This window comes from Caenorhabditis briggsae (genome assembly GCF_000004555.2).
Source record: "Caenorhabditis briggsae complete genome, chrX, whole genome shotgun sequence".
Classification (NCBI taxonomy): domain Eukaryota; kingdom Metazoa; phylum Nematoda; class Chromadorea; order Rhabditida; family Rhabditidae; genus Caenorhabditis; species Caenorhabditis briggsae.
This window is the reverse complement of record NC_013491.2, coordinates 16003704-16021004: the sequence shown is the minus strand read 5'-3', so window position 1 is coordinate 16021004 and position 17301 is coordinate 16003704. Positions and strand designations below refer to the sequence as shown.

At 36.3% G+C, this 17301-nt stretch overlaps 3 protein-coding genes across 3 annotated transcripts in view; all 3 read right to left on the bottom strand.

Annotated features, from left to right (window-relative positions):
• The window catches only part of CBG15421, a gene marked incomplete at both ends in the record, with an annotated part of 3193 nt that extends 1944 nt beyond the window's left edge, over positions 1 to 1249 (bottom strand). Inside the window, 4 exons of the mRNA XM_045240302.1 lie at positions 561 to 665; positions 708 to 933; positions 989 to 1075; positions 1181 to 1249. Coding sequence (XP_045095742.1) covers positions 561 to 665; positions 708 to 933; positions 989 to 1075; positions 1181 to 1249 — 487 coding nt within the window. The remainder of the gene's footprint in view (positions 1 to 560; positions 666 to 707; positions 934 to 988; positions 1076 to 1180) is intronic.
• A 484-nt stretch (positions 1250 to 1733) lies between these two features.
• On the bottom strand, positions 1734 to 2895 carry CBG15422 (the record flags this gene model as incomplete). Its single annotated transcript, XM_002645319.2, has 5 exons — positions 1734 to 1941; positions 1995 to 2113; positions 2479 to 2652; positions 2700 to 2795; positions 2845 to 2895. The coding sequence occupies 5 exons, from the start codon at positions 2893 to 2895 to the stop codon at positions 1734 to 1736; spliced, it is 648 nt and encodes a 215-aa protein (XP_002645365.2).
• Positions 2896 to 6770: 3875 nt separating this feature from the next.
• Positions 6771 to 16597, bottom strand: Cbr-rig-1 (the record flags this gene model as incomplete). Its single annotated transcript, XM_002645320.1, is given in 19 exon segments — positions 6771 to 6939; positions 7465 to 7616; positions 7919 to 8206; positions 8341 to 8468; positions 8596 to 8812; positions 8814 to 8838; positions 11483 to 11523; positions 11529 to 11600; positions 11606 to 11827; positions 12516 to 12653; positions 12710 to 12932; positions 12983 to 13319; positions 13370 to 13574; positions 13621 to 13791; positions 13842 to 14407; positions 14455 to 14584; positions 15727 to 15895; positions 16293 to 16479; positions 16525 to 16597. Coding segments are annotated over 19 exon segments (3513 nt in total), but the record flags the coding sequence as incomplete, so codon positions are not given.
• Positions 16598 to 17301: the final 704 nt, after the last annotated feature.

The following is a 17301-nucleotide window of genomic DNA, read 5'->3' as shown; positions in this document are numbered from 1 at the left end:
CGCTTTGGAATTGTCATTGATACTTTTGGATTCCGGAAGAAAGCATGCAGAAACTACAGTAATTTTGATCAGCGATGGGTATGATCAGAAGCACTGAGGAAGATTTTATCATTCTAAAAAGCTTCAGATTCTCTCAAGATGATTCAACTCAACAAGCGAAACTTCTCAGACAGCTTCCGAATGTGAAGATGTATGCAATTTCCTTGAACAAATTGACAAATACGTGAGTTAAGAGATATTAATTCCTCGTGAATGTATTTCCTTTTCAGAAAATACCTCACAGATAAAATAGGTGATCGCAAAAATCTGTTCATCAATGATGAAAGCCAATGGTTCGAAGAATTTTTCACCAAAAAGTTGCGATGTGTTCCAACGACTCGATAAACGTTATAATAGCATATCTGATAATAAGAAAAAATAATTATGATGGCCACTTTTTCATATATTGCAGAAGAACCAAGAAAAATTAGCTCAAACTTGACAGAGTGGGACCCTTCTCCTGGAAAGGTGATTTTCTGAACCAATGTTGAGTTTCCTACCTAACGGATATTTTTTCAAACCTTCATGAAGCTCGTTGGTATGCCGTTCATAGTTTTGAACAACGCGGAGAGATTGAAGAAATGGAACAACTTCAATATGAATTTCAGGAAAAAAAATTATTTTCCCTGAAACATTTCTTTAATATTGGGATCAAAAGAAAATACAACCTTTCCTCTCTGCAGATGCTCTCCAGAAAGATAACGTCAAATTTTCCAATTGATAAACAATTTCATTCTTGTTGTTCTCTGATCCCCATTTTTCAAATATTAACTCTGTCCAGCGTTTGAGAATTTTCCCTTTAGCATCAGCGAATATTTCTCGATTCCTTGCAGCGGATTCCAACCATTTTTTGTCTATTTTATCAATAGCGTCGATGGAAAGATTCCGGAGAGCCTGGAAATTGAAAAAAGTGAACTTTTAGAAAAAATAAAAATGGTTTTTTTCTCACCTTCATGATGTACTCAAAGTACTTGTGGGTCTCTTCCAGTGACAAGTTATTATCAGGGTCAAGAACGTAATGTGGACGGTGTTTGCACTTTTCTCATCTGTTACATTGTAGAGAATGTTGCCGTCGACGTAGCGGTTCCACTCAAAGATCGAAGTTGGTTTTTGGGTACAAAATACAATTGCTGTCGAAAACTTTTTGTACCTGTTGCTCTTTATCAAATTCAACTCTCAGTTTATTTATCATCTTGACCAATTCCTCCATTTTGATTCAGTGATCCGTCTATCAATAGCAAAGATCACAAGAAAAAAGGGAAACTAAAAAGAAACAAACGCCAGAGTGAGACAGCGAGCAATAAAGTTTTTCCTTTGTTACCCAATTTTATTTTTCTCCGATTCCACTCGATTACTTTTTGTAGTTTGTGAAAACGAAACATTTGTGGTGTCATTTTTATTCAGGAAAAAAAGCGTTCAAGCAGACAAAAATTATGAATTGGCAAATTTGAGAAGAAGTAAGCAGAAAAGCGAAGAAGAAAAAAGAAGCGGTGGTGGAAAAGCAAAGCGGCAAAAAGTGTTTTGTTGAAATGCTGAATGATTTGGAAACAAATGGTTTGAAAATTCCAAAACTAGCAAAATCTGGCGAAAATTACAACTATAATAAGCCAGTGGAAAAGTCTCAACATTCAGTACCATAAAGTTTAAAAAACACGTTGTGAATAGACAGAAAGAAAAAATATGAGCTATTTGATTTATGCTGAGTCATTTTGCTCATCGTCATCCACTACAGTCTTGATTGGGATCCTGAGTGGGGCACCAGTGGTCTCGGCAACATTGATAACGGCATTTTTGTCTGTCTTGGCCACCAACTCAACCAAATGAAGTTTTCCGGCTCCTGGGATTGGGAATGGCACTGAGTGCCAGTAGCCGATTGGAAGTTTGACCCCGCTGGCTGGGAACCTAAAAAGTTCATTTTAAATGCTTCATGGAGCTCAAAAGAAATTAAAACTTACTGGGATGCTTGAAGAGTCTCCACATCAGGTGATCCATTTGCCTTTGACTTTGCTACAATCATCAAGAAATCTTCGTTGGCTTCCAAGTAGAATGATCCGTCGATTCTCTTTTGGAGAAGCTGAAAAGTGGTGAATAGAAAGCGGCAACGTATAATACCGGTCAATAAGGGATACAAAAACATATTTTTCAGATGGTTTTCGGTCATTGTGACCAATTTCAAGAAAATGAAACTCGGCTGTCGAGTTTTCGATCACTTTGAAAATTTGAAAGTTTGTGAAGCAAACTTAGATTGAAAAAATTGCCTATACAGAATTTTCAAATTCCTAGTTTTCTAGTTAGACACCAATTTTTGTTCACCCTTTAAAATTTTCAAAGTCATCGAAAACTTGCCAGCCGAGCTTCAGACTCCTGAAAATAGTCAAAATGGACTGAACCCCCGCCCCATCTTGTTTATCTCATTGACTGGTATATCCTTAAACTTACATTCACTTTGATCATTTCATCGTCAATGATCAGAACTCCTGGATTTCCTTCACCTCCAGCCAATGATCCTCCGGTACCAGTGAAATGAACTTGTGTAGTGTTTCCGATCGCTTGCCATTGCATAGTGAAGGTGTTCTCAAGGACTCCAACCTCTGGAGAGTCAACGAAGTCAACCTGAAAACACTCGTTTCGCGATTGGCTATCCACATTTTCAAACACACCACTGGAACTTCAGTTTTCCTCTCTCCAACTGCCACAAACCCTTTGCGACTATGGGTGAGAACAGCTCCAGTGTCCTGGAGAGCCACGAATTCAATCTGAGAGTTTTTTTTAATTGGGATATAAAATTATATAGCTCAAACTCACTGGAATTCTGGAGAAGTCCGATGGAATGTGGAAGGTTTGTTCGGCTGGCATGATGATTGAAATTGAAACGAGAAGAAGAAGACTAATTTGCCAAACTGAAATGAAGAATAATTGGTTTGTCAAGAAGAAAGGGGGCAGAGACATCAAGAAGAAAGCGAAACAAAAAGTTGAACTTGATAAACTCGCAATGACCCTTCCGCGTCGACGAAACAGTCTTCGGAATTCTCTTCAAACTGTTAGGAACACAAAAAATCGTTGGCAACAAGAGACGACAGCGCAACACACACTCACTCATAAAACAACTGCGAAACTAACAAAAAGAAGACACTGGGGGGAAAACGTTTCGCAATTATGGTCAGAACTTAAGAGAGGCTAGAGAGGAAGATAGAGACGACCTTGAAAATGGACGGATTGTATTAATTGAGAGACAATGAGTGCTGTGGATAGTGCAGAGGGGAATTCCCTCCCGCATGACTGTGAAAACGACAGTCATGATACAGAGATGAATTTCTGTTGTTCTGTTAGACTCGAATTTTATTGCCCTATAATTTGATAAAAGAAAAAAGAACTCATCACGAGGTGAAATCTGTTTGTGTTCTGGAAAGAACTTGTTTGATACCTAGAACAAAGAATAAATTCATTCTTGAACAAAAAAATTGCAGCACATAAAAAACAGAACATGATACAATAATTCACAGATTACATTATTTTTAGGTTTGAAAACTAGAAAAATAGAAAAAAAATGAAACGTCTTGGTCTTGGGTTTACAGGGTTTACAATAACTGGCAACATGGAAAACATTCTTTTGATTTGAAAAGCATTTTCCTATTTCTTTTATTTTGATTTTGGTGCCAGGCAGAAAACATTATTGAAAACGTCTCGACGCCCACTTTCAATAAATATAATGGATTCTGGAGGCTAAAAAAGTTTTAGGGGGGGGGGGGGGCAAAAAGTTCATACCATCGAATCCTGCAGAAAAATATGAAAAATTAGCAAAATCTTTAAAAATCGATTTTGATGCAAAAAATATCAATTTCGTTCATTTCTGGAAATTTCCAAAAAGTTCTAGATTTGTTTGAATTCCAGCCAAAGCTGAAAAGTTTCAGAAATTGGGTGAGAACTGAGATTTTTTTTGATTTTGAAGGTTTTCTAAATTTTTGTAGTTTTATTCAATTTCTGGGTTAATCTACATAGTTTTCTACAAACTTTAATGCAAGAAAAATGGAAGTGAAACTAATTTAAGCGAACTTTGTGAAAAATTAAATTGTTAGGATTAAGTTCAGGGACTTCAGACAAGATACTGCAACAAAATTATGTTGCAAAAAAATGAAAAATAACTGAAAAACAACAGTTTTACAAAATAAAAGTGTCAAGAAGATTTCTATTTTAATATAATTGAGAAATTCACAAAATATCCTAAAATTCATATTTTCAACTGCATCCAGACTGGAAACAGTGTGAAATTTCAGATATTGTGAAATAGAGATTTTTATGTTTTGAGTAAAATTTCGAAAAGTTTTGGAAAATATCTCGGAAAAAAATATTGCAAGTGACAAATAGAATTAAAACTATTTTTTTTCCTTCTAATGATAGGGTTTTACTGAATTCTGAGAAGTATACGAGAAGATTCACGAATTTTAGTAATATTTTATGAGATTCTCTTTTTTTCATTAGATTTCATTAGACTTCATGAGATTCTAATTTTGGAATTTCTGTTTGAATTTTTTTTGCAAAAATAAAATGCTGCTGCCAAAATAAAGTGTTTGATGATTTAAAAGTTATCAAATGGGAGGTCATTTTCGAAACCTCCTATCTTCTCCCGCCATTCCACACTGAATTTTTATTGACTTTGAACAAATACTGATCAACTGATGATGATGATGATCGACTGTTAGTGGAAGGCGTAAATGAAACGGACACGTTCCTCTCAAAACTCCCACCTGACTCCTTCGCACAGTTCTGATAATACCGTCATGTGTGATTCAATTGTTTCTTGGAAAGTTAAAGGAATGTAAGTATCATTTTCGTTGAGGGCTTCCCTTGGAAAAAAAATTGGTAGTCACATGAAGGAACCATTACCCATTTTATTAAGGAGAGAAGAGACAAAAGATGAAAAAGTTTTCCTATCTCTCATGACTATTGAGTTTAGTTTAGTTTTGGTTGAAGCTACGAAATAAACAAAGTAGTAGTCATTGCATCACAGCTTGCAAATGTGCTCTATTGACCTTTTATCAGAACATTTTTGTCAGAAAGCTTATCAAGTTTGATGCAAAAAAACTTGAAGCCAAGGATTCGTGGAAAGGAATAATTGAGGATGTTTGAATTGTCTTTTCAGAATTTTTCGGAATTTCAAAAATTCCGGACACCTGGGATTCACGGAAAAGTTATCTGATAGAAAAATGTAGATGAAAATCCAGCCGATTTTCAAGTTTGTAGAGTATTTACCAAATTAAAAATGGGACATTCAATAACGGGACATCCTTCGAACTTTTGTTGTCATGCAACCTTGAGATTTTGCAAAATTGACGCTTATCATGAAAGAGAAAGGAATGCAACATCATCTTTAAAGTTTCACTAGCTGAATTCTGCAAAAAGAGGGTTGAAAAAAATCAAATTTCCCCTCGAAAAATTCCTACTATCATTTAGGATTGTCAGAAAAATGTTGGAATTTTGTTTTCAATTCTACATTAAAAAAACGTCCATATGAAAATTTATGAAAATTCCGAAAACAAAAAGTTTTATGAAAATTCCGAAAACAGGATCTATTTAATTAAGAATAAATAGCATACTTTCAACGCACACAGACATAAATATGTTTTCGAACAATACTAAAACACACAGAACTTATTTGGACGGTACTATGTGTGGGCTGCAAGAAAAGAAAATGACCTCCTGCTACCGATACGCACATACAGTCTCGCTTTGCAATCTATCAGCTATGCGGACAGTTTAAACCGCCCACACTGTTGACAAGAAACATTTTCGGGCCGCTTTAGACGAGACAGTTTTTTATTCATATGGCAAGCAAACCCGGGAACGCGTCATTCAACAGAAACAAGGTTCAACTTACCAGCTGATTTTGGTATGAATGGCATTGTTAGAAAAATTATTGAATCGCAAATTCGTCTTTAAGCAATACATTTCGCAATATAACTCGTCCAGGCGGTTTTGAGGACAACGTCAGCTGCTCCAAGCTCAGGGGTCAGTTGGTTATTTTTAATCCCAGGTACAACAAATAACAAATGTTTTGGGTTTGCAAGTTGCATCACATGGTAATTTTCAAGAGTGTGCAAAACGGGATGGGAATATCCAAAAATTCCAAAAATTTAAGGAATTTTTCGTTGCGTTTTTTTGTTGTTCTGTATCTATCGACCTTCTTTAAAAAAACAATTGTTAATAACAATAATCCCCAAAAGTGCAGCCAATTCCAGAACCTTGGAATTTCTGAACTTCCATTTTTGAAAATTCGAAACTTCCAGATATTCTGAAATTCCGAAAAATTTCGTCCCGACAACCACATATCAAACGATTCGAATCATTTTTTTTTTCAAATTTATCACACTTCATTATAAGAAAAAACTGAAGAAATAAGGCATGAAAAAAAAGTAAGTGGCGGTGGTGGGGTCTCGAGAGAGATCGGTAGCAGGATAACATGGATGAATGACAGCAAAAAAAAACAAAAAAATCGATAAATAATTGTGTACAAGAATCTACATAAGCGTTCAACAGAAATTTGAAATTTTCGCAATATAACCCGTAGATATGAAACGTTGATTATTCGAAATTAAAGCTATGAAGCTATGTTAGCTATATTAAGAGTGTGTTTTTGATCGGGATGGAAACGGGATGGGGGCTATAAACACGTGGATTGATTTGAAAGAGAAACCCGAATGGAAGCAACAATGAGGGAAAACAAGTTTCGATAATCAAGCAACATTTTCAGATCGTCTTCTGTCAAATGTGCTCACGAATGAACTAGTCGGTGTCGATCCTTTGAATGTTCCCATTGTCATTATCTTTGTTCCATCTGTTGAAGAAATGTGACTGTTACGAGAAGATCCACCACATCTGATACCTTGGTCACTCTCGTCGCTTCTGGAAAAATTAACTTTGTTGGAAATATTCAGAAACTGAATCTTGTCGTGGGTAATTTAAAAATAGTTCCGGTTGGTCAGATATAAAAAAATCTTCTATTTCATTTTCACACATTTTGAACAATTTCAGGAGTTTGGAGCTCGGATATCAAATTTGGATCATTTCGGAAATTTTGGAGAATGTAAAACAGACTAATTAGATTGAAACCTTTAAATTTATAGAATATTTTGAGGAATCCTAGCTTTTCAGCTTGCTGCCGAATTCTGAAAGACGCCTGCTTTTTTTGCGTTTTCAGCACAAAAACGGGCCAAAAAATAAGTCTTCCTTCCTTCAAAATCGACAAATAACTGAAAAACTAAGAACTTCAAAAAAATTCTGGGAATGCAAGTTTACAATCTAGGTATGCTTCAGAACTTAAAAAGTTTTCGATGTGATTGGAAATTTAACAGCCGAGCTCCTAACTCTTGGTGTTGCTCAAAATTGTTGAAAATCAACTGAAAAATAAATATGGAAAATGTTACTTACGCTGGAGCAGTATTTGGAGAATCACAGTGTCCTCTATGTCCTCCGTGTCCACTGCTATTGGTTTCAGCAATCGACGAGGTGGTGCCAGCTGGAGAGTAGAGGAGAGAATCTGCGTAGTTGTATGCCTTGACACGTTGCATTGAACCGTTCATCTGGAATTTCAAACATTTTTTTGCTATTTCGCTCTCAAAGCTTTTGAAATACCAGTATACCTTAAAAAGAAGGGTTCCCAAACTATATCTATGTTAAATTATCTCAACTAATATGCAAGACATCAAAAATTGATAAATTGACCAAATTCTCATCTTATCATCAAATATATTTTTTCAGTAGACAACTTTTTGTTATCTTTGACAGGAACCGATCAAGATTGGTTTAAACCAAACAGTTAATATATACTTCTGTTACAGGTTTTACGGTATTCTCTTTTTCAACAGATCAATTTCGAACCCACCTGTGGAGATGAGCCATTAGTTGTCGAGTGTGGAGCGCTTCTGGAATATGAAACCAACATTTCATGAGAAGTCCGGCTTTCTGGAGAATAGCATCTTGCAGTGGAGTGGACACCATAGTCTCCATTAATCTTTGCAGCTGACACATAGGTCGGATCATTTGGAATCTCTGCATGCTCTTCCATATCCATAATATCATCCATGTTCCCGTATAAATTTGGCAAGTTCTCATCATGATTGTGAAATCCGTACTTATCAGAATCGCCAGAGTGTCTCTCGTCTACTTGTCTCTGCAATAAATTAATTAGTTTTTTCCTTCTTGTTTATGCCTCTTCCTACACCAATGGGTGTTGAAGAACCAAAGACACCTGACGGAATGCTATAGTAGTGGCAAAATGACAAATGTGTAGAAAAGGTGACTCACCACTTTCAACGGTGAGCATTCATCAACGTCGGCCTCCAGAATTTCGGCGTTGTCGTCAAACATGCGAGATTTATGCACTTTTTGCTCGTTGAAAATCCGATATGAAGCATCTAGGAATTTTCCGTTAGCTGGAATAGCAGAACTTGACTACGCGGAATTGGTGCTGGTTAGAAAATGTGAGAGAAAAAATATTAAAAATGTTATGTTAGGGATTTCGAAATTTTTGCACCATCTCCATAAACTGAAAACACTTACCTTGACTTTTTTGTTTTCCTTTTCCGGATCGTAAGTTGCAAAACACAAAAAAGCAAACTAGAACAATAATTAACGCCAAGAATGTGACAATTCCTCCAAGCGCAATATTCTTGAATGTCAAGTGGGGTTCAATGGTCCCGAGGAATATCCGAACCGATGCCAGCATTCCGTTATCTGAAATATTATTTAATGAATAGTTGAAACAATGAAGTCGGAGAAAAAGTTATTTTACAATTAATCGCTCTAAGGACACCTCAGGTGTGATGGAAAAAAGAGTGAGTAGCCTAGGACTAGTGGACCAACTCTTTGGTACACTTTAGAATCATCAATCACTGTGATAAATGCGCCAAACTGAAGTGAAGAAATGAACGTCTCGACCTTGGCTTACGGATCACTGGACTAAAATAAGAACAATGACATAATCATTTTTCGGGAAGTAGGAGGATGAGAAGATGAAAAAATGAAGAGTGTCGTCCTACATATTGCAGGTGTCAAATTTATCCGGTTTGCAACTGACTGTTTTGATCATTGTTCTACAGGTCAGAATTCTTTGATTTGGCCTTTAAGAGGAGCCAAAAACGATTCGCGTGGAACAATAGGGAAAATGGATCAATGATAGAGTGAGAAAAGAGAGAAAACGACGAGCGTAATGATTGCTCAAGTGTAACATTAGTAATGGGTTCTCACAAGCTTCAAGCGCACCCGTAATATGTAAAATGATAGGACTATGACCGGAAGAAGGTGAAAAGAATCAAAGGAAAAAGCGCATGATTTTTATGATATGGGAGGTGAAATATATAAACAATTTTATATATGAATTTTGTGGAAAATTTTGAAACTCTAATTGAGTTTCATTCTCTTAAAAGGACTCTTAACATCTTTTGAATCCATATTTTGCCTATATTATCAGAAAAAGTTAAGAATAGCCTATCTAAACACCTCTAAAATTTTTAGAATCCGCTCGTCAGCTTCAGCCGAGTTATATCAGTTTCAGCTGCCTTTTCAGTGCAAAAACGATTTTCAAAGACGATGTTCTCAACTTCCGGAACATTTCGGAACACGAATTTTGTTGTTTTACTTAAAATTAAATGACATTTTATATTTCAAACATAAAAAATTATTTACTTTTCAAATAACTCTGAAAATCGTCTAACATAAGAATTCCAAAATTGAGAAAAAAGAAAATGCCTGAAATATGGAATTCTATTTAATTTGATTGGCGAGCAGATACTAAAATTTTAGAGGTGTCTAGATAAACGATTCTCAACATTTCCTGAAATTCTCTTCAAAATCTGGCTTTACAAGGAGTTTTGGTTCCCTTTTTAGTTACTTACAAAAACTCAAGAAGAAAAAATCTTCAAAATTTCAAATTCGACCCAATAATCTTGGGTTACCCTAATTTCTCAAAATCTGTTGACAGAAGGAGTTTCGAGAAAGAAAAGGGAGTGCTGACTGATGGTTTAGTTTATACGCAACGCATCTGGTAAAGGTGGTGAAGAAAGGAGTGCGGGGTGCAACATCCGGAAAACGACGACCCGGTCCAGTAACATTTGCATAAACATTTTTTACTCAATGGTCCAGAGGAGAGGATAAATAAGTGTGCATATAAACTTTGGATGTCTCTCAATTTTTTTTGTGCAAGCTCTGTGCTCATTGAACTGACGGAGAATGAAATTTTGGGAATTCTATGAATTATGGATAACATCTTTTTTGGGATTAAATGCTGTAATATTAGCTAACCAACTTTCGTATTGTTTCGGTTCTTTGAAGAGTTACCAAAAAAAATTTCAATTGATAATTTATTTTCCCTAATATCACCAATAATTTATCAGTTGACAATTGTTTGATATCTCTCGTAGAACACGGGGTAATCAAGCTCATAGTACATGCATAAGAGCATTTACGGTAGTTTCTCAATACTGAAACAAGAAACAAGTGAAACCTAATTGGAAAACCACGAAGTCAAGAATTTTCAAAAATACAAGTTTTCAAAACTTTTTGAGTATAGGCAAATGATTCAAAAATGTGATGAGTAATACGCATTACACTCGCAAAGGGGACCTTTCGTCTTTTCCTGTCTCCTGTCTTGCCGGCCAGGCAAAGAGGACAAACGGAATGGAAAAAAGTTGAGAAATGATGAGGAAAAGTGAGGAAACGAAGACTCGTAAACAGTATAGAAAATAATGTTCCTAGTGTGTTAGTCATCATTTTTGATGGGAAGAACCATTGATGTTCTTTTTGCTTTGAAACATTTTGAGAGACCTTGCACGAAGTTGGGAGAATTGTCGGGAAATGAAAAACAATGTTTTTTTTTCGAAAAAAAAGAAAATAAGAGATCAAAAATGAAATCTGAGAACTTTGCAGGATGATGAGAAGTGCAAGTGTGAGAATTTCAATTGTTTTTGGAGAAATAAATTCTGGTAGTCAAACGAAAAAATGATATGTAGGAGTCTAAAAATAATATTTGTTTGGGGCTCCTGTATTTGATGTGTTATACGATATCTAAACATTACTACTCTCGTAAAATGCTTGCGGAGCATCATACTGGCATACCGTATGAAACAAGAAATGAAAAGTTGGCGGCGAGTAGAGAAAGTAGCTTCTAGAAACTTATTTTCCTAAAAACTCCGATGTACATACCTTGTGATATTTTCTGGCTTGATTATTTACAGAAAGAAAAACGAAAGGAAAGAAAAAATGTTAAGATTAGTTGGGAAGCTGTTCCTCAAATATAACAAAAAATACGAACGAAAAATCGTGAGGAACGGTGCTCTGATAAAATGAAAATGACGTAAACGCTATTTTTGTAAGATTTCAACAAAATATTTGGCTCCGAACTCTACTTCAGGTTTTCTAGCTCTTCCAAAACAATGATGGCTTTTACAACGTTTGACTCTTCGTTTGAACCCGCGACACCCTCACGGACCCGTTCACATCCGTTTATATCTTCGTTTCCTCCCAACCCCACACATCTGGTAGCAATCAGAAATTTTCCGGCTGGGAAATAAATGCTCTCAACGAGGACGAAGAAACAAATGAACACAAAAATAAGTGCAAATGTTTCGGGAGCAACAAGTTCAAGGAAAGATGACTTACGAGTTGTATTGAACAGATACTCGGCACTATGAACACTTTTTCCAGCAGCGTTCTCAGCAATGGCTCTTATCGAATATTCCGTATCAAAATTCAGTCCAGTGATGATAGCGTCGTTTTGGTCACCGTCCACTTGGATCTAAAAGATATTGTTGGATTAAAGATTCAAATATACAGCGCCGGTCAATAGGATTCACGGAAACATTCTATTTTTTAGTTGGTTTTCGGCTCTTTGACCATTTTCAGGATTCTGGTGCACTGCTGTCAAGTTTCCAATCACTTTGAAAATTTTGAAAAGTGTAAAACAGACCTAGATTTGAAACGTTATGTTGACAGAATTTTTCAAAATTTCCTAGCTTTTCAGATGTTTGCCGATTTTTGAAAGACATCTTTCCGGAACACGTTGATGAACAGAAAACGAGGAAAATGTATCTTTCACAAATCGGCGAAAAGCTGGAAAATTAGGAAATTTCCAGAAATTCTGTAAAGTTACTTAATCTAGGTCTTTTACACCTTTAAAAGTTTTCAAAATGATCAGAAACTTGACAGCTGAGGTCCTGACCCAGGAAAATCATCAAAATGTCCGAAAATAAACTGAAATTATTCATGACCGGTACTAAATGTATTTCAATAGCTGAAATAGGCTTAAGAACAGAAATTCGTTAAGACCTTCTCCTAGAAACTTATCGCTTTATGGTTCAAAGCATTCGAGAAATTTGAGAAGAATGAGTGCTCTAGAGGACGGAGAAAAAACGCTCAAAAAGAGAAAAATGAGCCCGCTTGGCGGCTGCAAAACGGTGGTAAAAATAAAAACAGAAACGACTGACCACTTGTGATTTATTCTGGGCCGATGACACCTCGTTGTAAACGATCACAAATGTTTTGGCGGCCGCGTTTTCGATGGGAACGTTATGTGAGAAGAGCACTTTTGCAGACGACGTCGAGTGTTGGTACACTGTTATTATCTGAAGAGAGAGAAAAGGGATGCAATTTATGGATTGTTCGAAATCTAGGCTAGTACCTTTGGTGCCAGTGGTAGAACATCACCACTGGTAGCTTCCACTGTCATCCAATCAGTGGGTAAACTCAAAACATGGCTTCCGTCATCTCGAACCATTTTTATGCGGAACTTGTACTTATTGTCAGATATCAAAGACTTAATTGTGGTGGCACGAACATGAGAATCAACACTATCTGCTTCAATCCAAGATTCTTCTGATGCTCCGAACGTTTGCACTTCGATTCTGAAACATAGTTGTTGCATTAAAAACGGGTTAAATTGAAAAGAACTCACATAAACTTTGCAATTTTGGTCAGCGCTTCCATTTTTCCCAACACAGACCACTGAATTCTCACTTCCGTTCCAGTCACGAAGCCTCTTACATCCTCCACATCAATTCTCATATCCTTCTTCTTATCAGCAAACGGTTCTGTCGAGGTAACCACTGGCGCTGGTGTAGTAGAATTGTCTATCACTGTCAGATATGCTGATGAATAGCTTGTGATACCGCTCTCACTTTGAGCAACACATGTATACATTCCTTCGTCGTCCAATTCCACCTTCTTAATTCTCAAAGAGTTGGAACCGAGGATGGTACGTCTGGCAGTGAACAGTGATAAGGTTCGATTGTCTGAAAATTTATTCTACATATTTCTGCGACCAAATATCTGAATAACTGACTTTTCATCCATGATCTTGCTTTGACTCTCTGCACAATACATGGAAAATCTGCGACATTTCCTATCAACACAGTGATATTATTCGGTCCTTTGATGATCAAATCGTTTGAATTCAACGTGTTCATCACATACATATTCATGGATTTGCCAGTTTCTAGTCCATAACCGTATATTTCAGCTTCAACCATTGCCGGTCGAGATACACACTGGAAATTGAATCATATTAAAATTTAGGTTTCCAGAAAAGCCTACCTGTATACTTCCAGTGAATGATCGTTTTACTTCCATGTGTACTCGTATAGGATTGTTATAAAAATTGGTATTACTGGGTATACCCAATTCATTGATGTTGTGTATTATAGATGTTCCGTTGATATACGCAGTTGGAATTTCGTAACGCATGTTTGTTGCAAGGCATTCAAGCTGAAAATAATGAAGTAAATATGATATTCAGTTTGATTTTAACAGCTTACCAAGTATCGCTTATCATACAGCGAACTGATGGATAACCGAACTCCGGATGGGGAAACAACATTCAGGCTATAATCTATTCTAGGTCGTGTTGAGTTATTGTCTATAATACCATCTCCTCCAACAATCGGCAATCCGAGACAAGTGTATATTCCAGCATCTCCGGCAGCTATACTCCGTATTTTGAGATTTCCCCAAATTTGTTGGAACCGTGACATGTTGTCCTCCATAGTGACATTAGGAGTGGTGTCATTGTGTTTGATCCATACGACTTTTGCCATATTCATAACACACTCCAGTAGAATATCCTCTCCTTCTGCCACTGTTAGTTTGATTGGCTTATCTATCGTGGTTTCACGGGTGGGATACACCAGCCTTGGTTTCAGAGCTTCCGCTTTTGCTTTTTCAGTACGATTTGCCTCGCTTACAATCAGCAATAATGGCTTTGGACTCATTTTGGTTTGATTCAAGTACTCATTTGTCACAAAGCAGTGGTAGAAACCGGCATCTGAAGGTGTTACCAAAGAGATTTGCATTCCAGTCTCGGTGACAAAATACTTTGTATCGTCTGAAACAGTTAGTTTTATATTAAAAATTCCATATTTCGAGTTTTACTTCTTCCTCCCAAACATTCATCTTCATTTTCCAAGCGTCTGAAGCATAGTTGGGCTGGTGCTGGAATCACATCAGGCATCCCAGCACATGGTAGTCGTATAATGTCATTTTCTCGGACTGTTATAGCAGTCTGGAATTATTTTACTATTTTCCATTGCTATCATGTACAGTACCCATCAAACCGATATGCAAAAATGAGGTTCTCAGTTAATTTTTGGATATTAAGACTATTTTCAGGAGTCTGGAGCTCGGCTGTCAGGTGTGCTATTTTTTTGAAAACTTTGAAGAGTGTGAAACAGACAGAGATTGGAAACGTTCCATTCACAAAATTTCTTGAAAATTTCTAGGTTTTCAGATATTTTCCGATTTCTGAAGGTCACCTGGTTTTTTTCACGTCTTCCTTACAAAAACAGGTAAAAAATGGGTGTCAAATTTGGTAAATGCAATTTTTCAATCTAGGTCTGTTCTACACCCTCCAAACTTTTCAAAGTTATCGAAAACTGGACAGCCGATCTCTAGATTTCTGCATATGTCGAAATCATCTAAAAAACACGTTTTTGTACATCTTATTGCCCGGTATGATAGCTTGCTCTTGATGTTCTTAGTGCAGGCCATATGTTTTCTCAACGAGCAGCACCCCTCATACTAATTATGTCCCCCCTAAACATAATATACCCCCAATCCTTTTCCTCATTATGCATTGTTACCATATTATGGAAATAAACTTGAAATTCACATAAAGATGCTCATCCTTCATTGTGTCATCTGTGCGCTAATCCAGTGCGGACTAAGTAATGTTCGAGCATGTCAATTGAGTTGAGAACGAACATGGATACTAAAACCTAAGACTAGAAACAGATGGTCGTCTCAAGATAAGCATCTCCCTCTATGTTGTCGGTACTCCATGTCTCAATCAACAAGTCTTGCTTCTTCGAACAACACGATATCAAATTTCGGACATATGTTTCGTTTCGTTGTTGCAAAAAGTGACATCGAGTGTATTTATGCTTACCCCTGAATTGTATCTCGAAACAAAAGCTTCTGGCCAACAATTGTTGACCTCATCTTGCTTTTCTTTTCAAAAAAAAACTTGAAACAAAAAAGACAAAATGTCACATTGACATGCATCTTGTCAAATCATCAAATGTCACGCCACACAATGCGACACTCTTCGGAGCAAAAAAAGAAACAATGCATAGCAAGGGCAATCAAATTTTGATTTGTCCTACTGTGTGACGACCTTATCAAAAATGTCACGGGGAAAAGTCTTACATTGTTCACATTCTCATCAAACTTGGTAAATCTGGCTCGACGAATCCTCAATGGAGATGATATTATGGTCGTCGTGATCAATTGTCGATTGGATAACCGAATTTTTGTCATTTCAGCAATACACTGATATTCTCCCTCATTTTGAGGAGTTGATCCAACAATAATTAATCTGAAATTTGATTTAAATATACAGCATCGGTCAGTATGATATACAAAAAAGGATTTTTCAAAGGATTTTTGGTAATTTTGAGCATTTTCAGAAGCCCGGAGCTCGGATTCCCAGTTTTTCAGCTATTTGCCGATTTCTTGAAGTCACCTTTTTGTCCAATTTTCATACTAAAAATGTGAAAAATACAAGTGAATAGCTGAAAAACAAGAAATGGGGTTTTCAGAAAAGGTTGTAAGTGCAAACTTTCTCATCTTATTCTGTTTTACATTCTCCAAAGTTTTCAAAGCGATCGGAACCTGAACATTCGAGCTCCAGACTACTGAAAATAGTCAAAATTGCCGAAAATCCACAAAAAAAGATTTTTGAATATTTTTTTTCAAAATAAATCTAAACTCACATGAATCCTTGCCAAACGTAATCAGTATCATTTAATGATATTACTTCGTTGTCTTTGAGCCATATCACAGATTTCATGCGAGCTTCTGAGTAGCCGGAGCTGAGTTCGCATGTTAAATTAGTAGTATTTCGTTTGTGAAGATATAATTGATCAGTTTTTACATATAGGGATGGCAAATCAAAGAGTTCTGAAATAGTTTGAGTTCATAAGAATTTTCAAACTGAAAACTTACGAGATTCTAATTCGGTGATTCCTGTCCTCACTAAAAAGCATATGAAAAATAACAAAATCATTGTGTCGAATCTAGATTTTCTTGGAATCATCGTTTATTCATGACCTCCTGAAAGCAATTATCATAAACGGTAGGGACACATGGAAGCACAAGGAAAAGAGACATAAGGTAGAAAGAGGTAGGATATAGCAAAAATAAGAGCAGATGTTGTCATAAAGGTGTATGATTTTCGTGGAGCGATTACGTAATTGTATTGACAGTTCTCGTCTCAGGACAGTATCATTATTATTAATGTTTTATGGGTGGAAAGGGGGAAAGTGCCTTATTTTCTCAAGGTTACTGGAGTATAGACATTTGAGATTAAAAGGTAATGGATTGCTAAATTATAAGATTTAGAAGCATCAAGAAGAATGAAACAAAAATATATAAATAAGAACTAAAAATGCCAATGAGAAGACTGATATTTAGCAAAAGAGAGGAAAAAAAAGATAATAGGAAGAGTCAGATTAGCAGGAAAGCGACAATCTTGATATCCACTTCTCGTTTTCTATTTTCTATTCCCATCTATAATCATTCTTTTATTCATCTTTATTTCTCATCAACACGCCACCTGGTCTTCGTCAAAATTTAACGCTAATCATTATGGACTTTTAGGCGGAGAAAAGTGATAAAAAGTGAGCGAAGCTTTAGCCGCTGATTTTTGAAATTCTTCTTGATTTAGTCAACAAGAAAATCTTGGAAAGTCAAAAAATATACCAAAAAGCGCTGACAGGCGGA